This window comes from Aquarana catesbeiana, linkage group LG02 (genome assembly GCF_042186555.1).
Source record: "Aquarana catesbeiana isolate 2022-GZ linkage group LG02, ASM4218655v1, whole genome shotgun sequence".
NCBI lineage: Eukaryota > Metazoa > Chordata > Amphibia > Anura > Ranidae > Aquarana > Aquarana catesbeiana.
In genome coordinates this window covers 381,378,380-381,405,371 of record NC_133325.1, presented here as the reverse complement: position 1 = coordinate 381,405,371, position 26,992 = coordinate 381,378,380, and the positions used below count along the sequence as shown (strand labels likewise).

Sequence of the window (26,992 nt, the reverse complement as noted above, 5' to 3'; positions counted from 1 at the left end):
CTCAGCAGTCCCCTAGGGGGTTATGCTACAATTGTATTATAGCACCTTGCAAACCTAAAGCAACACATGCATTCAAAAATGAAGCAGCATGGCTGCCTGTATTTCTTTACTCATCTCTCCACTCCATATCCCATCAGATTCTGGTATATCTACCCCTAGTCTGTATTTGATAATCAGTACATTCCAAACTGAATAGATGTGTAAAATCTTCACTCTATTAGTCCCATAAAAAAAAACATGTTTTGATGCTCAGAAACAGTGCGTTTTGACTCAGGTCAGTGGAGGAGGCAGGCACAGCTATGGAGGCGGAGGAGGTGGAGATGTAGCTGCAGTCTGTTGAGTCCGCTCTCTGATCCTGTCATCTGTATGGCCCTAGGCAAGACTAATAGGGGTGGGTGTTAGTCTTACCTAGGGCGCAATAGTTAAGCACCAGCCCTATGTAGGGTGTTCTCATAATAGCAATGCAACTTAAAAATAAATGTGAAATACTTACTCCAGTCCCATTTTGAAGATGTACATAAAAATAGCATTGGCAATAGCATTGACGACATTTCCTGCTACACCAATGAAAACCTGAGGCCACATAATACCCTTGAAAAAGAAAACATACATTTTTGTCATTCTACATGAAAATAAATTACATTTTATAAAGTGCTATTTGTAAAATACTAATACTAGCTGCAGTTGGTGAGACCAGAGATTGATTGGCTGGTGCTGTATACCACATATATTCCCTAAAAAAAGCTGCTGCACTTTTATTTCATTATGTTAGAAAGCTTGATTTGTTGTAGCCGTATTAGTGCAATTGTGACAGAGAAAATTGAGTACTGTCCGTGATACTTTTTTTATTATATTTTTTTTATTTGCACTAACATAATGTTAGTGCAAATAAAAAAAGTATCACGGACAGTACTCAATTTTCTCTGTTAGAAAGCTGAAATACATTCATACAATCATATGCAGATGTGCAAAATTAACCACCAGAGTGAGTACAACAACAGCTGACATCTAGGCTCAGTAATTTAACCCAGGGAAGAACAACTGATAAACTGACTGTCATTCCATATATGGAGCTTCCATATCCTAATGTATAATTAGCCCACTGTCCATCCGGAATTACAGGGCAATCATATTAGGAAGTCCCAAACATGGTTACATATATGTACGACAACAGTAAACCAAGTCTTAGTCCATCAAGTTCGTTAAAGTTGTTCTGGTATGCAGGGCTGAAGAATTTAGTGGTCAAACAAGGGAGAAGGGCAGGCAAGCAAAGCAGCAGCAGCAGACAAAGGTGCAGATTGTAGCAGCAGGAGCAAATGATTCAATAGTCCTATGACGGCCAAAAGAAGATTAAATCATGCAGAGTATGGCATAGTTGGTGGAAAGGAGGATTCAGGGGCAAAAGAGGATTTGTGGGGGGTTTGTACTGGGAGGGGGATTAGTGCTGGGATGGGGGATTTGGGGAGGAGCATTTGTGTTAGAATAGGTCTAGATTTGTGCTAAGAAGGAGGTTGGGGGATTTGTAGTGGGGAGGGGGGGGGATGAGTTAGAAAGGGGGAGAGAATTTGTTCTGATAGGAAGAACTAGACAAGGGATTTGTGCTAGGAGGTGGGATTGGGGGGAGGGGGTATTTGTTCTGGGAGGAAGGATTGGAGGGAAGGAGGATTTGTGCTTGGGGAGATTTGGAGGGCAGGAAGATTTTTGCTAGAAGGGGAATTAGGGAGGAATAGGATTTGTGCTTGCAGGGGAATGGGATTTTTGTTTGGAGCAAGAATATCAGAGGGAAAATTTGAGCTAAGGACGATTGGGCAGATTTGTGCTGCGAAGGGAAATTGTTGTGTGCTAGAATGGGGGATTGGGGGAAAGATTTCTGCCCGGAGGGAAGAGTTTTCATGCAAGGAGGGGGGGATTGCAGGGGTTTGCACTTTACTAACCCCTACACAAAGCGTTACCCACCCCTGACTCCTGCACTCTTTTTGTTTTGTACTCCCAACCCCCACTATACATTACCACGCCTGTCCTCGGCATTTTGTGCATTTTTTAGTCCTTACCCCTGGTCTGTATGTGTTATGTACTCCTAAACCTGCCATTGACTGTGCGTTACATACTCCTGATCCTAGAACTCTTTGTATATCACACCCAGATCTTTGCACTCTGTGCATTATGCACCCCTGAGGTCTGCATTATGCATTTACTTCTTATTAAGTTATTTAACAGTACTGACTGGCATATTCAAGGCTTTGGATATCTTTTTATATACTTTTCCATCTTTGTAAAGTTTCATTACCTTGTCACGCAGGTCTTTTGACTGTTCTTTTCTACCTCCTCATGGCTCAGTGTCTAGCCTGCTTAGTGCATCCATGTGAGAGCTAAATGACTATTTATACACAGACAGTAATTGTGATTTAAAAAGCCACAAATGTGGGAATTTAACCTTTAATTGCCATTTTAACCTGTGTGTGCCACCTTCTGCATCTGTACCAAGGCCTAACATTTCAGGGTATGTAAACGTTTTATCAGGGCCATTTGAGTGATTTCTGTTATGATTATGATTAACAAGGTATCCAAAAAACGATGTGATAATAAATGGCTTTATGTTATTGCTATCCTTAACCACTTCAATACTAGGCACTTACACCCCCTTCTTGCCCAGGCCAATTTTCAGCATTCAGCACTGTCACACTTTGAATGACGACAATTGGGCCGTCATGCTACACTGTACCCAAACAAGTTTTTATCATTTTGTTCCCACAAATATAACTTCCTTTTGGTGGTATTTGATCACTGCTAGGGTTTTTATTTTTATGCGCAACAAATAGAAAAAGACAGAGAAATTAGAAAAAAAAAAGTTTTTTCTTTGTTTCTGTTATAAAATTTTGTAAATAAGTAAGTTTTCTCCTTCACTGATGGGCACTGATGAGGCTGCACTGATGGGCACTGATGGGGTGGCACTGATGGGCACTGATAATGGGCACTGATAAGGAAGCACTGGTATGCAGCACTGATGGGCACTGAAAGGCTGCACTGATGATTACTTATGGGTGGCACTGATAGGTTGCACGGATGGGCGCTGATAGGTGGGCACTGCTGGGTGGCACTGATGGGTGGCACTGCTGGGCATCACTGACAGGGAGACATCTGGCAGGCATTCACAGTGGGCACTGACTGGCACCATTTGTGGGCACTGATTGGCATCTTGTAGGGCACTGACTGGCATCCCTGGTGGCCATGGGGGGCATACCTGCTCATCCATGTGTGGCTGTTATCCCTGTTGGTCATGGCAGCATCCCTGGTGGTCCAGTGTGGGCATCCGGGGGGGGGGGGGGGGGCTGCACCCCTGTCAGGAGAGCCGCCGATCGGCTCTCCTCTACTTGCATCTGTCAGACACAAGTGATTAAAAGACGGTAAATGGCTCTTCCTGTTTACACTGTGATCAGCCGTGATTGGACACGGCTGATCACGCAGAGGCTCTTTACCGAGATTGGTGTAGCGATGTGTCAGACTGACATGCCACACCACCGATCGCCACGCTACACGCCCCCACTGCTGGACATCATATGACTCCCAGTCATGATAACTGAACCACCGCCCAGCCGTCATTTTGCTATAGGCCGGGCAGCAAGTGGTTAAATAAAAGAGTTTTTTTGGCATGATCAGTCATATTTTCAATATCATTGCGAAAATTTCACCATTTCTGCCATGGTATGCAAACTTTTGAGCACGACTGTATACTGTGACTCTGTACTTGCCAAAAATATGCTGCAGAAATCTCCCTCCACTAAGTCTAGCTGCATCCATTTTAACTGTGGGCAACTGAAGCTGCTGCCTGTTTACTTCCTGGATTTACACAGACACACAGAAGCACGCCTTCAGCTCTGAAGCTCTCATTGGCATGATTCATTCCCCCTACCTTCTTGGCAAACTCTCACGAGAATGAGAGAGAGAGCTGTGCATGATCTCATAAGCCTAGGCTTTTTACCAGACAAGAAAGAGGAAGTGGGCTGTATAAGGTATTTACTGGCAGAAAAAAAAAATGATTTACTATCCAAAGTTAAAACAACAAGAGCAGAAGATTTAATAGATGGAAAGATGAAAAAATGACCAAAGGTCCGCTTTAACAAACCTGTTTCTTCTCTAGTCTAAGCTGTATGTTCCACCAAGTTTTTGGATACTGATTTTGAATGGGAATGACTAATTACACTAATTTTTCAGCTGGTGTTCTGATGAGAAAAGCTGCAGTGTCTGTATCCCTTTAGATGTGATTAACCCTTATGGAGTATCTCAATTTTTTTTTTTTTGTAGAGGATGCCTAAAACCTGACTAGAACTGAGAAAGATTATCATTACTACTCCACCTACTCTAATTCCTCTGGGGGGTGGGTGAGTCTCTTTGTTTGCAAATCCCTTTCTTTTTGTTTACTATGGAGTTGGACTCTACATCAATATCTGTGCTCTTATTGACTGTGTGGAAATCGTAGTGGTGGGTTTATACCTCCCTCCTACGGCTTCTATAAGATTGCTTTATACCCTGGTGGCTAACTTAGCTATCTATTCTACAGACAACATAATATTTATGGATGACATTAATATGGTCCCTGATCCTGAGATGGACAGGATATCTTCTGTGGGAGCTGCGGACTCCGATCTATCAGTCTAGGTGGAAGCTTCCAACTTTACTGATGCCTGGAGTGGAGAAACCCTACCCTCCAGACGCACATGTCATTCGGCAACTTATAGGACCTTTTCTCGTTTAGACCTGGTGGCAGGTTCTGTCCTTCCCAGGGTCCGACATGTCTCTATACTGGCTCGTGGCATATCCGATCATGCTCTGATTAGGTTCAGCTTGCCACCTCCATAGCATCTACCGATGGGGTGTGGCCACTTTCTCGTTTTTGGCTTTCCAATCCGAGGGTTGATAATCTATACTGACAAGACCTAACTGGGCCCAAAATGTTGGCTCTAAAACCCCAGCAACCACCTGGGATGTCTTTAAGGCTTTCACAAGGGGTAGCTTCCAGACCACCATACGGAAGGTTAGGAAGGACTTTAGGGTTGACCTAGCTAGAGCTAAGTTTATGGCCGAGTCCATTTATATGCAGACACAAGTGCCATCGGTATACTTTTCTGTACACTATTCAGGCTACTCACATCTGATACTAAAATTCATCTTCTACACCAGTCTCAGAGGATATTTGAGCAGGGGAAAAGACAGGACAGCTCTTAGCATGGTTGGCTAACGATCATTCTTCTTCTGTGTCTATCTCTTGTATACTCTCTCCCTCCAGAGACGTGGATATAATTTCATCACTTGGATGCACATTTTATACTAATCACTGTCTGCTGGGATTCATACTAATGTAGCACCCTCTAGTGTACAGTGCTAGATAGTGGACATAGGTTTTTAATAGAGTAGGTAAATGGTTAGGCATGGCTGGCAGCCAAGCCTGGACTGAATCTGGGTCAGGGTGAGTGATCCAGAGAGGCTTGACGACTCATCAGGCAGCACTTCTGGTACCTCCCCCTACTTGCTGGAACCTTGGAGAAGTTTCCACAAGAATGGATCGGGTGCTGGAGGGATCATCTCAAAAAACATGGAGGAGTCCTGTCCAGAGGCACGGGAGCAAGAGTGAGGACAGCAGGAGCTAGCTAACATGTCCAGGAGATCTCCAGGGAGAAGACAGCCAGGTAGCTGGTGAGTTTGGCAGTCTGGGAGGACTGTGGGAAGTAGCCAGGAGGGCTAGTGAGAAAGGCAGCTGCAGCCAGGTGGGCTGCCACTGCCTGAAAAGGTAGTGCTGGGATCATTAGCCACAGGAATGTAGCTGGACACTGGATTTTTTCTCTACACACCAAGGAGGGCCAACGGTCCCTGCCTGTAAAGGGCTTTTGCTTAAACTCACTGAGTGCCTTGCCAGATTTACTAAACAGTGTTCCAGCTGGGTCTGAGTTTTTTCTGCGAACACTCTTTGTGTGTACAGAGAGTGTATATAGTTAAAGTATCCCTGAAGAGGCTTTGTTCCAGTCAAGTGGGCATCCCATAATGCCCCTATCCCCATCCAAGTTTATTAACCCCTAATAAAAAAACAAAACAAAGTTGCTGGACTGTTTTCCTGTCTCAAGGGAGCCTATGGAAATTCAGTGTGCCTGGCTGTGCATTGTGGGGGGTTCTCTAGTTACCAGCGGCTCCTACTGGGAATGCGCTGTACTAATAACTCAATGCCCCCTCCCTTCCCTCTTTGTAAGGGGAGGAGACAGGGCTATTCCCTTTCTCCAGGTCTTTTTTCCCTTGGGCAGCTGATTCAGGGAGGGGCATCTGCGTAGAGGTGCAGGAGAGAAAATACCCTTATTTGCTGATAATTGTCTCCTATACCTTAAGGATATGGCCTCCTCCTTACAAGCGACATTGCAAAATATAGATACTTTCGGTACCTTTTCTGAGATTATGATTATCTGGAGGATGTCCCTTATTTTTCCACTTAGCCCTTTGCATATTAAGCTGATTGTGAATACTCTATTATGCTGGGAGGAGTTCAAGTATTTACGAATAAGAGTTGGTGGCTTTCTAACCAGCTGTTTTTATCTCAGTTTACTTCCCTTAAACACTTTTCCCAGAAATGTGCCTCCTAGAAGCCTCAACCTCCTACTCCGGTTGGTAGAGTCAATCTCATAAAAATGGTGCTTTTACCCAAATTCATCTACTCTTTTAGAAACACTTTTACCCTCTTTTTGAAATCCTTTTATATTAAAGTGGGTAGTATTTTTGTCTCCTTTGTTTGGGCAGGGAAGACCCCCTGTCTGGCCTTGTCGACATTGCAACTTCCTCTCGCTCAGGGTGAGTTATACCTATCAATTGTTCCAGTGCATTATTGGGCAGCTGTGCTAGTGACAGTACACAAGTGGTTCTCTAAGCGTAAGGACCCTTCTGTGCCCCGGGAGATGAGGGAGGTCCAGACCAGTGCAGTACAATGTCATCATATGACTAGTGTGGTCAGGGATACTAACTGCTAGTGTTGGGCCAACAGTTCGGCTCAAGCATGAAATCGGGCTAAATATTGGCTGTTCATCCATTCAACGAACACCCAAATTGTTGAGAGGAGGTGCAGCGTGCTGAGCCTTGCAGATGTACCACGTGTATCTACGCATCGGTCTGAATGGTAATGAGGCGGTCTGAAAAACTTTGAATGTGCTCGCTGCATATTGGAATTAAGCTGTGTTTTATACTACATGTTTTCCATGATCCTCTGTAATGGGGGATCACGGTCATCTGGTAAGAAGTGATTTCTTCTAAATTTGGTGGTGGGTTCAGCACGATTTTCTAATAGCATTTGGAGCCGCCATCGCACATACAGATGGACTTCATCGATTAAGTTTTGAGCACTGGTGGATTTTATTTTTTACAATTTATATAATCAATTATCAAGGTTTTTATATAAGTTTTGAGCACTGGTGGATCACATATTGATTAATTATCAGTTATGATTTAATAGGTTTAGTGCGATTCTATTTTTCTTTTAATTTTTACTTTAGTGTCAATTTAGTGTTTCAGGGCAGGTTTACTGCAGTACATTGAGGTGCGTTAGTGCACGTTTAGTGCAGTATATTGACGTGCTTTAGTGCACGTGTACTGCAGTACATTGGGGTGCATTAGTGCACGTTTACTGCAGTATTTTGACGTGCATTAGTGCACCTTTACTGCAGTATATTGAGGTGCGTTAGTTCACGTTTACTGCAGTATATTGACGTGTGTTAGTACAGTGTACTGTAGTATATTAAGGTGCGTAAGTGCATGTTTATTGCAGTATATTGAACTGTGTTAGTGCACGTGTACTGCAGTATATTAAGGTGCTTTAGTGCACCTGTACTGCAGTATATTGACTAGCGTTAGTGCACCTTTACTGCAGTATATGGAAGGGCGTTAGTGCACCTTTACTGCAGTATATGGAAGGGCATTAGTACACCTTTACTGCAGTCTATTGAGATGCGTTAGTGCACGCTTACTGCAGTAAACTGACGTGGGTTAGTGCACGTTTACTGCAGTATATGTAGACGTGCATTAGTGCAGGTTTATTGCAGTGTATTGAACTGTGTTAGTGCACATTTACTGCGGTAAATTGAGGTATGTTAGTGCTCATTTACTGCAGTACATTCACGTGCGTTAGGGCACGTTTACTGCAGTATAGTGACGTGTGTTAGTGCACATGTACTGCAGTATATTGAACTGTGTTAGTGCACGTGTACTGGAGAGTGTTAAGGTGCACTAGTGCACGTTTACTGCAGTATATTGAGGTGCGTTAGTGCACGTGTACTGCAGTATATTGAGGTGCGTTAGTGCACGTGTACTGCAGTGTATTGATGTGTGTTAGTGCACCTTTACTGCAGTATACTGAGGTGCGTTATTGCATGTTTACTGAAGTATATTGAAGTGCCTTAGTGCACTTTTATGGCAGTATATGTAGACGTGTGTTAGTGCACATTTATTTCAGTATATTGAACTGTGTTAGTGCATGTTTACTGCAGTATATTGAGGTGCATTAGTACATGTTTACTGCAGTATATTGAAGTGCCTTAGTGCACTTTTATGGCACTATATTGAACTCTGCGTGGAATTATGGACAGAACACTCACGGCAGAGCAGCAGGGGGAAGAGGAGTTAGTGCACCTTTACTGCAGTATATGGAAGGGCATTAGTACACCTTTACTGCAGTCTATTGAGATGCGTTAGTGCACGTTTACTGCAGTATACTGACGTGGCTTAGTGCACATTTACTGAAGTATATGTAGACGTGCATTAGTGCACTTTTATTGCAGTATATTGAACTGTGTTAGTGCACATTTACTGCGGTAAATTGAGGTATGTTAGTGCACGTTTATTGCAGTATATTGACGTGCGTTAGCGCACATTTACTGCAGTATATTGACATGTGTTAGTGCACATGTACTGCAGTATATTGAACTGTGTTAGTGCACGTGCACTGCAGCATATTAAGGTGCGTTCATGCACGTGTACTGCAGTATATTGATGTGAGTTAGTGCACGTGTACTGCAGTATATTGAGGTGCGTTAGTGCACGTGTACTGCAGTATATTGAGGTGCGCTAGTGCACGTGTACTGCAGTATATTTAGGTGCCTTATTGCATGTTTACTGAAGTATATTGAAGTGCCTTAGTGCACTTTTACGGCAGTATACGTAGATGTGTGTTAGTGCACGTTTACTGCAGTATATTGAACTGTTAGTGCACGTTTACTGCAGTATATTGAGGTGCATTAGTACATGTTTAGTGCAGTATATTGAAGTGCCTTAGTGCACTTTTATGGCAGTATATTGAACTCTGTGTGGAATTGTGGACAGAGCAGCGGGGGGAAGAGGAAGACTTCCTTTCCTCTCAAGGCCCACTTTAACCACTTGCCGACCGCCGCACGACTATATACGTCGACAGAGCGGCACGGGCAGGCAAAAGGACGTATATGTACGTCCTTGCCTGCCCGCGGGTGGGGGGTCCGATCGGACCCCCCCCTGGTGCCTGCGGCGGTCGGCAAATCTCCCCCGGCGATCGGAGGTGAGGGGGAGGCCATCCATTCGTGGCCCCCCCCTCGCGATCGCTCTCAGCCAATGGGATCATTTCCCTGCCTCTGTATTGTACACAGAGGCAGAGGAAATGATGTCATCTCTCCTCGGCTCGGTATTTTCCGTTCCGGGCCGAGGAGAGAAGACTGCAATGTAAGTGCACCAACACTACACACACAGTAGAACATGCCAGGCACACAAAACACCCCGATCCCCCCCCCCGATCGCCCCCCGATCCCCCCCCAATCACCCCCCCCCCCCCCCCCCTGTCACAAACTGACACCAGCAGTTTTTTTTTTTTTTTTTTTTTTTTCTGATTACTGTATTGGTGTCAGTTTGTGACAGTTACAGTGTCAGGGCAGTGAGTGTTAGGCCCCCTGTAGGTCTAGGGTACCCCCCTAACCCCCCCTAATAAAGTTTTAACCCCTTGATCACCCCCTGTCACCAGTGTCGCTAAGCGATCATTTTTCTGATCGCTGTATTAGTGTCGCTGGTGATGCTAGTTAGGGACGTAAATATTTAGGTTCGCCGTCAGAGTTTTATAGCGACATGGACCCCCATATACTATCTAATAAATGTTTTAACCCCTTGATTGCCCCCTAGTTAACCCTTTCACCACTGATCACTGTATAACCGTTACGGGTGACGCTGGTTAGTTTGTTTATTTTTTATAGTGTCAGGGAACCCGCCGTTTATTACCGAATAAAGATTTAGCCCCCTGATCGCCCGGCGGTGATATGCGTCGCCCCAGGCAGGGTCAGATTAGCGCCAGTACCGCTAACACCCACGCACGCAGCATACGCCTCCCTTAGTGGTATAGTATCTGATCGCATCAATATCTGATCCGATCAGATCTATACTAGCGTCCCCAGCAGTTTAGGGTTCCCAAAAACACAGTGTTAGCGGGATCAGCCCAGATACCTGCTAGCACCTGCGTTTTGCCCCTCTGCCCAGCCCACCCAAGTGCAGTATCGATCGATCACTGTCACTTACAAAACACTAAACGCATAACTGCAGCGTTCGCAGAGTCAGGCCTGATCCCTGCGATCGCTAACAGTTTTTTTGGTAGCATTTTGGTGAAATGGCAAGCACCAGCCCCAGGCAGCGTCAGGTTAGTGCCAGTACCACTGACACCCACGCACCGTACACCTCCCTTAGTGGTATAGTATCTGAACGCATCAATATCTGATCCGATCAGATCTATACTAGCGTCCCCAGCAGTTTAGGGTTCCCACAAACGCAGTGTTAGCGGGATCAGCCCAGATACCTGCTAGCAACTGCGTTTTACCCCTCCGCCCGGCCCAGCCCAGCCCACCCAAGTGCAGTATCGATCGATCACTGTCACTTACAAAACACTAAACGCATAACTGCAGCGTTCGCAGAGTCAGGCCTGATCCCTGCGATCGCTAACAGTTTTTTTTGTAGCGTTTTGGTGAACTGGCAAGCACCAGCCCCAGGCAGCGTCAGGTTAGTGCCAGTAGCGCTAACACCCACGCACGCACTGTACACCTCCCTTAGTGGTATAGTATCTGAACTGATCAATATCTGATCCGATCAGATCTATACTGGCGTCCCCAGCAGTTTAGGGTTCCCAAAAACGCAGTGTTAGCGGGATCAGCCCAGATACCTGCTAGCACCTGCGTTTTGCCCCTCCGCCCGGCCCAGACCAGCCCACCCAAGTGCAGTATCGATCGATCACTGTCACTTACAAAACACTAAATGCATAACTGCAGCGTTCGCAGAGTCAGGCCTGATCCCTGCGATCGTTAACAGTTTTTTTGGTAGCGTTTTGGTGAACTGGCAAGCGCCAGCGGCCTAGTACACCCCGGTCGTAGTCAAACCAGCACTGCAGTAACACTTGGTGACGTGGCGAGTCCCATAAGTGCAGTTCAAGCTGGTGAGGTGGCAAGCACAAGTAGTGTCCCGCTGCCACCAAAAAGACAAACACAGGCCCGTCGTGCCCATAATGCCCTTCCTGCTGCATTCGCCAATCCTAATTGGGAACCTACCGCTTCTGCAGCGCCCGTACTTCCCCCATTCACATCCCCAACCAAATGCAGTCGGCTGCATGAGAGGCATTTTTATGTCCTCCCGAGTACCCCTACCCAGCGAACCCCCCCAAAAAAGATGTTGTGTCTGCAGCAAGCGCGGATATAGGCGTGACACCCGCTATTATTGTCCCTCCTGTCCTGACAATCCTGGTCTTTGCATTGGTGAATGTTTTGAACGCTACCATTCACTAGTTGAGTATTAGCGTACGGTACAGCATTGCACAGACTAGGCACACTTTCACAGGGTCTCCCAAGATGCCATCGCATTTTGAGAGACCCGAACCTGGAACCGGTTACAGTTACAAAAGGTACAGTTACAAAAAAAGTGTAAAAAAAAAAAAAAAAAAAAAAAACACAAACAAAAATATAAAATAAAAAATAATAGTTGTCGTTTTATTGTTCTCTCTCTATTCTCTCTCTCTCTATTCTCTCTATTGTTCTGCTCTTTTTTACTGTATTCTATTCTGCAATGTTTTATTGTTATTATGTTTTATCATGTTTGCTTTTCAGGTATGCAGTTTTTTATACTTTACCGTTTACTGTGCTTTATTGTTAGCCATATTTTTGTCTTCAGGTACAGCATTCACGACTTTGAGTGGTTATACCAGAATGATGCTTGCAGGTTTAGGTATCATCTTGGTATCATTCTTTTCAGCCAGCGGTCGGCTTTCATGTAAAAGCAATCCTAGCGGCTAATTAGCCTCTAGACTGCTTTTACAAGCAGAGAGAATGCCCCCCCCCCCCCCCATCGTCTTCCGTGTTTTTCTCTGGCTCTCCTGTCTCAACAGGGAACCTGAGAATGCAGCCGGTGATTCAGCCAGCTGACCATAGAGCTGATCAGAGACGAGAGTGGCTCCAAACATCTCTATGGCCTAAGAAACCGGAAGCTACGAGCATTTTATGACTTAGATTTCGCCGGATGTAAATAGCGCCATTGGGAAATTGGGGAAGCATTTTATCACACCGATCTTGGTGTGGTCAGATGCTTTGAGGGCAGAGGAGAAATCTAGGGTCTAATAGACCCCAATTTTTTCAAAAAAGAGTACCTGTCACTACCTATTGCTATCATAGGGGATATTTACATTCCCTGAGATAACAATAAAAATGATTAAAAAAAAAAAAAAATGAAAGGAACAGTTTTAAAATAAGATAAAAAAGCAAAAAAATAATAAAGAAAAAAAAAAAAAAAAAAAAAAAAGCACCCCTGTCCCCCCTGCTCTCGCGCTAAGGCGAACGCAAGCGTCGGTCTGGCGTCAAATGTAAACAGCAATTGCACCATGCATGTGAGGTATCACCGCGACGGTCAGATCGAGGGCAGTAATTTTAGCAGTAGACCTCCTCTGTAAATCTAAAGTGGTAACCTGTAAAGGCTTTTAAAGGCTTTTAAAAATGTATTTATTTTGTTGTCACTGCACGTTTGTGCACAGTTGTAAAGCATGTCATGTTTGGTATCCATGTACTCGGCCTAAGATCATCTTTTTTATTTCATCAAACATTTGGGCAATATAGTGTGTTTTAGTGCATTAAAATGTAAAAAAGTGTGTTTTTTCCCCAAAAAATGCGTTTGAAAAATCGCTGCGCAAATACTGTGTGAAAAAAAAAAATTAAACACCCACCATTTTAATCTGTAGGGCATTTGCTTTAAAAAAATATATAATGTGTGGGGGTTCAAAGTAATTTTCTTGCAAAAAAAAATAATTTTTTCATGTAATCAAAAAGTGTCAGAAAGGGCTTTGTCTTCAAGTGGTTAGAAGAGTGGGTGATGTGTGACATAAGCTTCTAAATGTTGTGCATAAAATGCCAGGACAGTTCAAACCCCCCCAAATGACCCCATTTTGGAAAGTAGACACCCCAAGCTATTTGCTGAGAGGCATGTCGAGTCCATGGAATATTTTATATTGTGACACAAGTTGCGGGAAAGAGACAAATTATTATTATTTTTTTTTTTTTTTTGCACAAAGTTGTCACTAAATGATATATTGCTCAAACATGCCATGGGAATATGTGAAATTACACCCCAAAATACATTCTGTTGCTTCTCCTGAGTACGGGGATACCACATGTGTGAGACTTTTTGGGAGCCTAGCCACGTATGGGACCCCGAAAACCAAGCACCGCCTTCAGGCTTTCTAAGGGCGTAAATTTTTGATTTCACTCTTCACTGCCTATCACAGTCTCGGAGGCCATGGAATGCCCAGGTGGCACAAACCCCCCCCCAAATGACCCCATTTTGGAAAGTAGACACCCCAAGCTATTTGCTGAGAGGTATAGTGAGTATTTTGCAGACCTCACTTTTTGTCACAAAGTTTTGAAAATTAAAAAAAGAAAAAAAAAATTTTTTTTTTTGTCTTTCTTCATTTTCAAAAACAAATGAGAGCTGCAAAATACTCACCATGCCTCTCAGCAAATAGCTTGGGGTGTCTACTTTCCAAAATGGGGTCATTTGGGGGGGTTTTGTGCCACCTGGGCATTCCATGGCCTCCGAAACTGTGATAGGCAGTGAAGAGTGAAATCAAAAATGTACACCCTTAGAAATCCTGAAGGCGGTGATTGGTTTTCGGGGTCCCGTACGCGGCTAGGCTCCCAAAAAGTCCCACACATGTGGTATCCCCATACTCAGGAGAAGCAGCTAAATGTATTTTGGGGTGCAATTCCACATATGCCCATGACCTGTGTGAGCAATATATCATTTAGTGACAACTTTGTGCAAAAAAAAAAAAAATAAATAAATAAATTGTCACTTTCCCGCAACTTGTGTCAAAATATAAAATATTCCATGGACTCAACATGCCTCTCAGCAAATAGCTTGGGGTGTCTACTTTCCAAAATGGGGTCATTTGGGGGGGGTTTGTGCCATCTGGGCATTTTATGGCCTTCAAAACTGTGATAGGTAGTGAGGAGTAAAATCAAAAATGTACGCCCTTAGAAATCCTGAAGGCAGTGATTGGTTTTCGGGGCCCCGTATGCGGCTAGGCTCCCAAAAAGTCCCACACATGTGGTATCCCCATACTCAGGAGAAGCAGCTAAATGTATTTTGGGGTGCAATTCCACATAGGCCCATGGCCTGTGTGAGCAATATATCATTTAGTGACAACTTTTTGTAATTTTGTTTTTTTTTTTTTTTTTTTTTCATTATTCAATCACTTGGGACAAAAAAAATGAATATTCAATGGGCTCAACATGCCTCTCAGCAATTTCCTTGGGGTGTCTACTTTCCAAAATGGGGTCATTTGTGGGGGTTTTGTACTGCCCTGTCATTTTAGCACCTCAAGAAATGACATAGGCAGTCATAAATTAAAGACTGTGTAAATTCCAGAAAATGTACCCTAGTTTGTAGGCGCTATAACTTTTGCGCAAACCAATAAATATACACTTATTGACATTTTTTTTACCAAAGACATGTGGCCAAATACATTTTGGCCTAAATGTATGACTAAAATTGAGTTTATTGGATTTTTTTTAGAACAAAAAGTAGAAAATATCATTTTTTTTCAAAATTTTCGGTCTTTTTCCGTGTATAGCGCAAAAAATAAAAACGGCAGAGGTGATCAAATACCATCAAAAGAAAGCTCTATTTGTGGGAAGAAAAGGACGCAAATTTCGTTTGGTTACAGCATTGCATGACCGCGCAATTAGCAGTTAAAGCGACGCAGTGCCAAATTGTAAAAAGTGCTCTGGTCAGGAAGGGGGTAAATCCTTCCGGGGCTGAAGTGGTTATGCAGACACCATTCTTGTGACGCCACAGAACACACAAGAGGAGAGGGAGGAGGCGAATTATGACAGTTTTGGAGGCACTGAAGCAGAGGAAAACATACGTCAAGCATGGTTTTCCATTCCCAGAACCCATGGGAGTAATATGTGGCTGGGAGGAGGCAGTTCCAGATACTGTAATCCTCAGTGACTCAGAGGACTCTGCTTCTCATACCTCCGTAAACATGCGGTGCATGGGCTCCCTCATTCTTCAAAGCCTGCAAAAGGACCCGAGAATTTGTGGCATCAGGGGAAAGTCTCAGAACTCATCTCATCCTTACACAGAGAGCAAAGGATGAAATATCTTGAGGACACCTTAAAGAGGAGTTTATGTAAGGTCTTTCCTATAAATACCCCAATATACCTCTTTGTGGGACTTTTACATGGCAACCAATGTAACAAAAAAGCATATTGTATAAAAATATACATTTTTACTGTTCAAAATTTTAAAATAGATTTTCATGCGGCTCATATAATCCCATAAAAACAACAATGACAGTGTTTGTACAAATTATATACTCAGTGGTGATACACAATACCATAAACGACTGTACATTCCAAATGGTTTAGTAACAGTTTTGTATAAAAAGGGAAATCCAATGCGTTTTGAATATTTGTAAGTTATCGTCATCAGAGATATCTATCACCACCCTATAATGTAGAAAAAGCTGCAAATAATTTGCATTCATAGATCATAATATGTAATTCTAAGTTTATACTCACATACATTTAAATATCTGTGAGTCTCCATGTAGAGCTCAAAAGCCCTCCACCCAGCAGGGCACATATAGAATTATTCAACAGGACCACATATCTTTTTAGTTCATATATATATATATATATATATATATATAAAACCCCTTGGGGCTAAGTTATCCAAACAAGGAAAAATCCCTCCAGAAACTTGAGCTGAAAGCAAATAAGGTATTGAGAGATAGGTAATGCATGTTCCCAAAGCATGCAAAATGCGTTGGATTTCCCCTTGCATACAAAGCTGTTACTGAACCATTTGGAATGTACAGTAGTTTATGGTATTGGCTATCACCACCAAGTATATAATTTGTGCAAACACTGTCATTGATGTTTTTATGGGATTATATGGAGGTCTATTTTAAAATTGTGAACAATAAAATGTTATATTTTTATACAATTTTTTTTTTTGTTACAATGTAAAAGTCCCAGAAAGAGGTATATTGAAGTATTTATATGTGAATTAAAAGGGATGGTGGCAACTTTGATCCAACACTTAGGAAATGACTGTTTTTGATTTAATGTCTTTCCAGACTCTGCTATGTTACTGTCTCATGGAAAGGCTAGTTTTGAGGCTTCTTTTGGTCAAGAGAGGAGTGGTGGAGAATGGGGCCCCCTCAGTAATGCATTTCAAAAAAATGTTAGGCCTCGGCGCCCAGGGCTGTCATCTTACAACAACCCATCTTCCTTGTCTGCATCATATGGTGGGAACATATCTAAGGGCAAAAACAGACACGGAGAGCTTTTCAGTTGATGATTCACTGGATTCCTGGGTCATAAGAATAGACCACCGGCCAGAACTTGCCCAATAGGCATTTGAGCTGCTGGGCTGCCCTGCATCCAGCGTGCTTTCCAAATGGACATTCAGCGCTGAACAAAGAAAAATTCCTATGAGCCAAAATGAACCTAGTGCTAAAAGTAAGCACTACACAGCCGCATACATGAATCACGCCTTGTAATGCGTGTGAAATATTAAATAAATAAATATGATGCGCTAGAGTGTGCTAACTGTGCCCTAAACCTGGCACACAGAGATACAGTGCATATACAACAGAGTATAAAATAATTTAACCCCAATATGTGCTATATCCCCCAAGATAAACAGTGCAGTGAGCAAGTGAAATGGTAATATCAACAAAATGCTCCAAAATGAATCAGTGCAAACCAGGTGCTAAAAGTGCAATAAACAAATAAATAAAATAAATAACGTTAATTCATAAATGATTCATATATGCAAACAAAAGCTGAAAAATGACATGTGCCAGCCAAAAAGTGCAGAGTGTCACACAATACATATACTTAATCGTCCATCATAAAATAGACATATATTAAACACAAAAGTCCTTAATGAAAGTGATGACAACTGTGCTTCAGTGATGATGTTTTCAAACGTGCTGCGATTCCATGTGCCACATATCATGCGATGGTGAAACAAAAGGTGACCCCCCCCCCCAAGGTAAAGCGCTCACCTTAGGGAATGTGACTAAGTCGCTAGACAGAGTCAGGAAACGCTTATGAGCCCCCCAGGGCTCAGTGTGGATCACAGGAAAACAGGCTCCAGCATAGGCTCAAATCATAGGCAAAAAGACAAAGGAACCATATGGTGTGATAATGTTTAAAAAGTGTTTATTAACAAGGTCAGATAAAAAAAAAACTCTCCCCCAGAAGGGGGTACTCACATTTTGAGGGTGCGTCAGTGCACCACTTAGAAGAGGCATATAACCTGAGTAAAACAATAGGTAATGGATGTAGCAGTGAGGTTATGGAGACCGTCCCAGCACAGACAGCTGCTGCTGCCTAACACTCCGTCCTGGCCCCTCCCCTACGCGTCTTCGACACAGGGCATATGTGTCATCATCAGGGGGAATGTGATTGAACGGTAATCGTGTCAGTAAAATATATATAGTGTGCCAGCGGCCATCTTGCCATAGACCGTGGACACTCTAGTACTGGATATGAATGAAAACAATGATAATGCTCGAAAATAACATGTAGCTAATCAAACTACAACAATATCATAGTTGCCAACTGTCCCGGATTTCCCGGGACATTCCCGGGACTTACACTCCATTCACAAATTTTTTGTGTCCCGGTAAATGTCCCGAAAAATCCGGTTTTTGATTTTTGCCGCCGCCGCCCGCCGCCGCCGCTAGAGGTCTGCGGCCGGTGGAGACATTGTCTCCGCCGGCCACCATCTTGAAGAAGCTTGAAGACGGCTGGGGGGGGGCTAGACGGAGCTCCTCCGACGCCGCCCACCCTCCGCCCCGCCTCACTCCGCCCACCCTTCGCTCCGCCCCGCCTCACTCCTCCCACCCTCCGCCCTGCTCCGCCCCGCCTCACTCCGCCTACCCCCGCCCCGCTGCCAGGGAAAGGGGCGGGGGTTTTGCCATCCATGCGGAATTCGAAAAGACCGGCGGACTCTGAGGTAGGGGAGGGGGGGCGCACGCCGCTGTGGGAATTTGTAGGGGGGGGCTCCACTGGGGGACACCTGATGTGAGGGGGGGCTCCACTGGGGGACACCTGATGTGAGGGGGGGCTCCACTGGGGGACACCTGATGTGAGGGGGGGCTCTGCCGGGGACTCCTGATGTGAGGGGGGGCTCTGCCGGGGACACCTGATGTGAGGGGGGGCTCCACTGGGGGACTCTTGATGTGAGGGGGGCTCCGCCGGGGACTCCTGATGTGAGGGGGGGCTCCGCCAGGGACACCTGATGTGAGGGGGGGCTCCGCCAGGGACACCTGATGTGAGGGGGGCTCCGCCAGGGACACCTGATGTGAGGGGGGGCTCCGCCAGGGACACCTGATGTGAGGGGGGCTCCGCCAGGGACACCTGATGTGAGGGGGAGCTCCGCCAGGGACACCTGATGTGAGGGGGGGCTCCGCCAGGGACACCTGATGTGAGGGGGAGCTCCGCCAGGGACACCTGATGTGAGGGGGAGCTCCGCCAGGGACACCTGATGTGAGGGGGGGCTCCGCCAGGGACACCTGATGTGAGGGGGGGCTCCGCCAGGGACACCTGATGTGAGGGGGAGCTCCGCCAGGGACACCTGATGTGAGGGGGGGCTCCGCCAGGGACACCTGATGTGAGGGGGAGCTCCGCCAGGGACACCTGATGTGAGGGGGAGCTCCGCCAGGGACACCTGATGTGTGGGGGAGCTCCGCCAGGGACACCTGATGTGAGGGGGAGCTCCGCCAGGGACACCTGATGTGAGGGGGGCTCCGCCAGGGACACCTGATGTGAGGGGGGTCTCCGCCAGGAACACCTGATGTGAGGGGGGGCTCCGCCAGGGACACCTGATGTGAGGGGGGGCTCCGCCAGGGACACCTGATGTGAGGGGGAGCTCCGCCAGGGACACCTGATGTGAGGGGGGGCTCCACTGGGGGACACCTGATGTGAGGGGGGGCTCTGCCGGGACACCTGATGCGAGGGGGGGCTCTGCCGGGGACACCTGATGCGAGGGGGGGCTCTGCCGGGGACACCTGATGTGAGGACGGACTCTGCCGGGGGCAGGCGATGTGGCTAGTGACACGCTCAGGGCTCCCACTGATTCTGCATTATGGTGAGTTGAATGATTTAATTTTATATTACAATGTAATAATAGAAATACTGCACTTCAATCATCCTGACACAATAACAATCATGGTGCCGGGATGATTGAAGTGCTAACACCAGGTGTTTGGAGTATCTTTATCTGCTGATTGTTAAACTTTCTAGAATACACATATTTTTATTGTGTAGGATCTGGGGCTGCTGTCCCGTCATTTCCCTCTCCCCCTCTCCCCCTTTCCCTCTCCCCCTCTCCCCCTTTCCCTCTCCCCCTCTCCCCCTTTCCCTCTCCCCCTTTCCCTCTCCATCCCTCATTCATCTCAGACTCTAACCACACCCTCTTGAGCCACGCCCATTTAAGCCATGCCCACTATGACGCGTAAACCACGCCCATTTTTCACCGCGGCGCACTTCGCGCGCCGCACTTACTAATTTTTACTAAGCCACGCCTACAAACGAATGCCCCGCCCCCTAATTATTGTACGGCTCCGCCTACAGCCACAAAAGTGTCCCACATTTTTTTTTAACAATGTTGGCAACTATGCAATATGTGTGTGTGATGAATCCCATTACTCCTCTAACATACTAGGAAAGAGTGTAATACATATAAAAGCAGATAGGGAGTGAATGGATATTAAACCATATCACTTAGTAAATATATGGTGTGTCGGCGGCCATCTTGCCGTAGACCGCGGACACTCTAGTGCTGAATGTAAATGAAACCATATTGATGCTCGAAGGTAAACATATAACTACTCATATTCCATAAGTCTATGTGTGCAATGGATCTCATTAGCTCACTAACAAACAAGGGAAAGGAGTGATATGAAGGAAAAAATATATATAAAAAACGACCTATATAATACTAATGCAGATCGGAGGTTAGAGGACATATCACCATATCGCTCAGTGAAACATATACCATAATATGCAACAAAAGGATACAGCATATCAATAATATAAATCATGCTAATTATCACTAATGTATCCATCAAATAAAAGCTTATTAAACAACATAATATGTCTGCCAGTGACATAATATAGTTAAATGAAGTAATGACCCAATATCTAAATAATCTGAGGTAATGATACAAAAATACATGGAACCCCACATCCATATTGAATGTAAATAAACCCCAAAATCGACAATATATAAAATAATAATAAAAAAAAAAAAAATATTAAAAATATTAAATATAATAAAAATAAAAAAAATTAAAATTGCAATAAATGCACTAAGGTGTCTCAAAGTGACATGCAGACGCAAACGTGCAAAAAGGACTACAGCTCAAATGTACTAAGAAGTCTGTATATAGGATATCCACATAATATGGATACCCCAAATATTCAGTGCCGAATAAAAACGATTTAATGATTGCTCAGGAAACAACCCAAGTCGAATTCCTTATTTAACCCTCCTGGGAACAAAGAGCCCAATTGGTGTATCCACCAAGATTCACGTCGACTAATCTCTCTGGTATAATTGCAACCCCTCCAATGTCGCTTAGGTGCCTCTAGGCCCCAAAATTGCATCCCCTTGGTGCTCTGACCATGAACATCCCTAAAATATATGGACAAATAGTGCTTGTCAAACCCTTTGTGTATATTTCTGACATGCTCTTCCATCTGGTCCTTCAGCGCTCGGATGGTACGACCAATGTACAATAAATTGCAGGGGCATTTCACCGCATAAAACAACCCCTATGGTGTCACAAGAAATAAAATCTTTAATAGTGTATGTTTGATTGGTATGGGGGTTTGTGAATTCCTTAGCTCTCCTCAGATTAGTTTGAACTCTTACACAACTGTAACATCTACCTCAGCTGAAAAACCCCTTGGTATCCCAAAACATTTTTGGTTTCAAAGGGGGTTGCTCCACAACATTATGAACCAGTCTGTCGCGTAAGTTGGGTGCTCGTCTGTAAACAATCCTTGGCTTATCAGGTAGATATTCTATGAGATGGATATCTTGTCTCAATACGTTCCAATATTTGTGTATAATCCTTTCCACCTCTTTATTTTGTATACTATAATCCAATACTAGACAGGTACCTCTATCTTCATCCACACCCCTATTATCAGGTCTATCCTTTAGCAAATTTTCCCTATTGTAATCTCTTACCCTACTGATTTCTTTATCCAAAAATTCTCTATGTCATGTCAGAAATATACACAAAGGATTTGACAAGCACTATTTGTCCATACATTTTAGGGATGTTCATGGTCCGAGCACCAAGGGGATGCAATTTTGGGGCCTAGAGGCACCTAAGGGACATTGGAGGGGTTGCAATTATACCAGAGAGATTAGTCGATGTGAATCTTGGTGGATACACCAATTGGGCTCTTTGTTCCCAGGGAGGTTAAATAAGGAATTCGACTTGAGTTGTTTTCTGAGCAATCATTAAATTGTTTTTATTCGGCACTGAATATTTGGGGTATCCATATTATGTGGATATCCTATATACAGACTTCTTAGTACGTTTGAGCTGTAGTCCTTTTTGCACGTTTGCGTCTGCATGTCACTTTGAGACACCTTAGTGCATTTATTGCAATTTTAATTTTTTTTATTTTTATTATATTTAATATTTTTAATATTTTTTTTTTTTTTTTATTATTATTTTATATATTGTCGATTTTGGGGTTTATTTACATTCAATATGGATGTGGGGTTCCATGTATTTTTGTATCATTACCTCAGATTATTTAGATATTGGGTCATTACTTCATTTAACTATATTATGTCATTGGCAGACATATTATGTTGTTTAATAAGCTTTTATTTGATGGATACATTAGTGATAATTAGCATGATTTATATTATTGATATGCTGTATCCTTTTGTTGCATATTATGGTATATGTTTCACTGAGCGATATGGTGATATGTCCGCTAACCTCCGATCTGCATTAGTATTATATAGGTCGTTTTTTTATATATTTTTTCCTTCATATCACTCCTTTCCCTTGTTTGTTAGTGCGCTAATGAGATCCATTACACACAGACTTATGGAATATGAGTAGTTGTATGTTTACCTTCGAGCATCATTATTGTTTCATTTACATTCAGCACTAGAGTGTCCGCGGTCTATGGCAAGATGGCTGCCGACACACCATATATTTACTATATATGTATTACACTCTTTCCTAGTATGTTAGAGGAGTAATGGGATTCATCACACACATATTGATGTAGTTTGATTAGCTACATGTTATTTTCGAGCATTATCATTGTTTTCATTCATATCCAGCACTAGAGTGTCCACGGTCTACGGCAAGATGGCCGCTGGCACACTATATATATTTGACTGACACAATTACCGTCCAATCACATTCCCCCTGATGATGACACGTATGCCCTGTGTCGAAGACGCATAGGGGAGGGGCCAGGACGGAGTGTTAGGCAGCAGCTGCTGTCTGTGCTAGGACGGTCTCCATAACCTCACTGCTACATCCATTACCTATTGTTTTACTCAGGTTATATGCCTCTTATGAGTGGTGCACTGACGCACCCTCAAAATGTGAGTACCCCCTTCAGGGGGAGAGTTTTTTATCTGACCTTGTTAATAAACACTTTTTAAACGTTATCACACCATATGGTTCCTTTCTCTTTTTGCCTATGCTGGAGCCTGTTTTCCTGTGATCCACACTGAGCCCTGGGGGGCTCATAAGCGTTTCCTGACTCTGTCTAGCGACTTAGTCACATTCCCTAAGGTGAGCGCTTTATCTTGGGGGGGGTCACCTTTTGTTTCACCATCACATGATATGTGGCACATGGAATCGCAGCACGTTTGAAAACATCATCACTGAAGCACAGTTGTCATCACTTTCATTAAGGACTTTTGTGTTTAATATATGTCTATTTTATGATGGACGATTAAGTATATGTATTGTGTGACACTCTGCACTTTTTGGCTGGCACATGTCATTTTTCAGCTTTTGTTTGCATATATGAATCATTTATGAATTAACGTTATTTATTTTATTATTTATTTGTTTATTGCACTTTTAGCACCTGGTTTGCACTGATTCATTTTGGAGCATTTTGTTGATATTACCATTTCACTTGCTCACTGCACTGTTTATTTGTGCACATTAAGTTTGTTTATCTTGGGGGATATAGCACATATTGGGGTTAAATTATTTTATACTCTGTTGTATATGCACTTTATCTCTGTGTGCCAGGATTAGGGCACAGTTAGCACACTCTAGCGCATCATATTTATTTATTTATTGGACATTCAGTGCTGCCGGAGGTTTCATAACAGATAAAAGAGCACATCTGTCCACAGACTCTGTTGATCGGCTGACATTTATCAAAATTAATCATTCCTGGATTAGCAGGAGCTATCAAGCCCCTGATGGCGTTGTTGATGATTAAGTGTTTCAGAATGTGGAATCTGTGCAAGACTGTCTAGGCTGCCTAGCTTTGTGGGTTTTGATTTTATTGTGAAGAACATTTTTGGAATAGATTTCATGGACGCAATTAACATCCAAAGTCCAAATTTTCTGCACCTGTTTGACCAGGACATATAATTAATTTTTTTGACAGCAAGGCCAATTCTTGCTTTCATCAAGAGTACCTCTATAGGGTTACGGTGTAAAGGCACCACCGAAATCCAAAGCCCAATTTTTTTGCACCTGTTTGACCTGGGCATATCATTTCAATTTTTGACAGCAAGGCTAATTCTTGCTTTCATCAAGAGTACCTCTATAGGGTTACAGTATGAACGGACCACCAACACCCAAAGCCGAATTTTTCTGCACCTGTTACTTCTATCCAAAGTCTGAAAAACAGACACCAGAATTTATCCCAAAAACATCAAATCTTGTTTTGAGTGCACTAAATTGTGGCCTAATCATACAGACTGGCTCCCCAAGCAGTTATTTATAAAATAAAGAAAGCTTGCAGGAAAAATTTCATTTTTTGACCTTTAATTTTTGCTGCAGCAGGTTCCATAGATGGTACAAATGTGCCACTTTACAGGCAGACTAAGAGGACCCCCAGCACTATATTTAAAGGAATTTTTCATAAGTATTATTTCACTTTAAACACCAGTAAATCACTGCTCATTTAAAAATTATGTTTTTTACAAACTTTTTTTCATTGATACATGTCTCCCAGCACAGTACCCGAACCTACACACCCTTTGTATGCCCAATAATTTGCATCTAAGCCCTCAAAATGAGCACCAGTTTGGGTTCCATAGACTTCAATGTATTATTCAGCTGCAAATTTTTTGCGATGTTCAAGAGTTTTGACGTTAACTGAACAGGGGGTCGTTCAGCCCATCTCTACTAGCTGGTAACAGTATATTGGCCCAGGTACCATGTGATGGCTGTGGGCTTGATGGTTGAGGGTAGATTTAGGAAAGTAGAAGGGTGAAAGGCCCAGAGGTGGGTATGCAGTGGGTCAGAGTTCCTCGAGAGTTTGTGAATAGTAGGTGTCACTACACAGTGCCCGCTCCTAGTAGATCAACAAGAAAGAGAGAGGGAGAGAGGAAGAGAAAGAGGGGGAGAAAGTGCGGTTCGGTGTCAAGAAATGTTTCTACAGGTGGTAGGATGAATTTATTAACAAGGCAATAAAAAGACCTGTCAAAGTCAGGCGGTAAGCAGTGCTTGACCCATGGTTGCCATATTTTTTCAAATTTCTTTATTTTATCGTTTTCAAAAGCTGTCATTTTGGCGAAGACAAGTGCTCTATTCATCCTGTGTTTGGCTTCAGCCACAACCAAGGTTTGGGATTTTCATGCCTTGGCTATGGTTTGTTTGGCTGGAGTGGTAAGGTGGATGAGTAATCGGAATTAAGTATGAGTGAGTTCAGCTGATTTAAGGTTCAAAAGGGCTGTGGCTAGGTCGGGGATAATATCAGTTTCCAAGGCTTTGGAGGCCATAGCAATGATTTTTTTCCAGAATTCTTGGGCGACCAGGCATTGCCACCATATGTCAATATGGGTGCCCGGATCAGAGCAGACCTGAAAGCAAGTCCCTGGGTATGATGGGACAAATTTTGCAATTCTCGCTGGTACTAGATACTGGTACTAGATACCATCGTGCCAGAACTTTATAATTGGTTTCAAGTGCCAAGCTATTGGGGGAGGAGGATTTGATGGCTAGCCATATGCTAGACCAATCTGCGATCTTGAATGTGCACTCCATGTCCTGTGTCCATTTGGTGGTGTAAGATAGTAGTGCGTCATTTGGGATTGCATTAAGATGTTGATATAGGAGTGATATCAGTTCTCTGATGTGTGGGTCATTCTTACAGAAGCAATTGTTCAAATTGTGTCATTGGTTTAATGGTGATTCCGTCTGGAGGAAGGGCATATAAAATATTTTTACTTGCAGGTAGCGAAAGAGTTCAGTTCTAGGGAGTCCAAAAGTTTTGCATAAGGTAGGGAACGCATGGATAACATTGTTAGAGACTAGTGTATGGAGTCTGAATAGGTTCGCGTTAGACCAGGCCGTGAACACCGAAGGGGATTCCCAAGCTGGGTTTAAGGCAGGATTTCCGAGGAAGGAGAGTAGGGGGTTGTGGGGGATTGGAGATTGCGGGTGCCCCTAAATTTGTCCCAGATGTTTAGGGAGTGTTTAGTAATGGGGTTTGAGAGGTGAGCTCTGTCTTTCGGTTGGAGCCATAGCATATTAGCCACAGAAATAGGGTCGCAATTGATTGATTCGATGGCAACCCATATCGATGTTTCCACTGCTGCGTGGCAGTTGTGCGAGTTGCACTGCATATTAGTAAGATGAGAAATTTGGTATGCCCAACCCTCAACGTAATTTAGTAAGATAAAGCGTTGATTTGGGTATAGTGGGTCCCCATATGTAGGACATCACTCTGCGCTGTGTAAACCATAAGAAATATGATGGTACTGGTATGGGGAGTACTCTGAATAGGTACAAGAGTTTAGGCAATATCGACATTTTTCATGAGGTTGATCTGACCAAGCCAGGATAAGGGAAGAGAGAACCAGTGTTTCATGAGACTGGTGACTTGTCTCAGTAGTGGTAAGTAATTAAAATTAAATCTGATAATGAGGCTGTGAGTTGTACCCCCAAATATGGGAGATGATGTGTCACCCAAGTAAACGGCAGGGAGGCTTGTTGCAGTTCAGACTGTGATAGGGAAATGTTGAGTGCATTCGATTTTTTGGGGTTAACATGGAGTCCAGAGACTTGGGCAAACGTGACTAATATGGTGAGCAGATTCGGGGCAGAAACGTGAGGATGAGCTAAAGAACCAGTTTATTTTACTACTGCTTTAGGAATGATAGCATACAAAACCCTCCCAGGGCTTCATATTGCGTATAGTTACGGGAATATTGTCTTGTGCTG

General features: G+C 43.7%; 1 protein-coding gene across 1 annotated transcript in view; it reads right to left on the bottom strand.

Annotated features, from left to right (window-relative positions):
* Positions 1–26,992, bottom strand: part of LOC141128076 (multidrug and toxin extrusion protein 2-like) — a 270,507-nt gene that overhangs the window by 139,794 nt on the left and 103,721 nt on the right. The window contains exon 7 of the mRNA XM_073615141.1: positions 494–591. Within this exon, the coding sequence (XP_073471242.1) occupies positions 494–591 (98 nt within the window). The remainder of the gene's footprint in view (positions 1–493; positions 592–26,992) is intronic.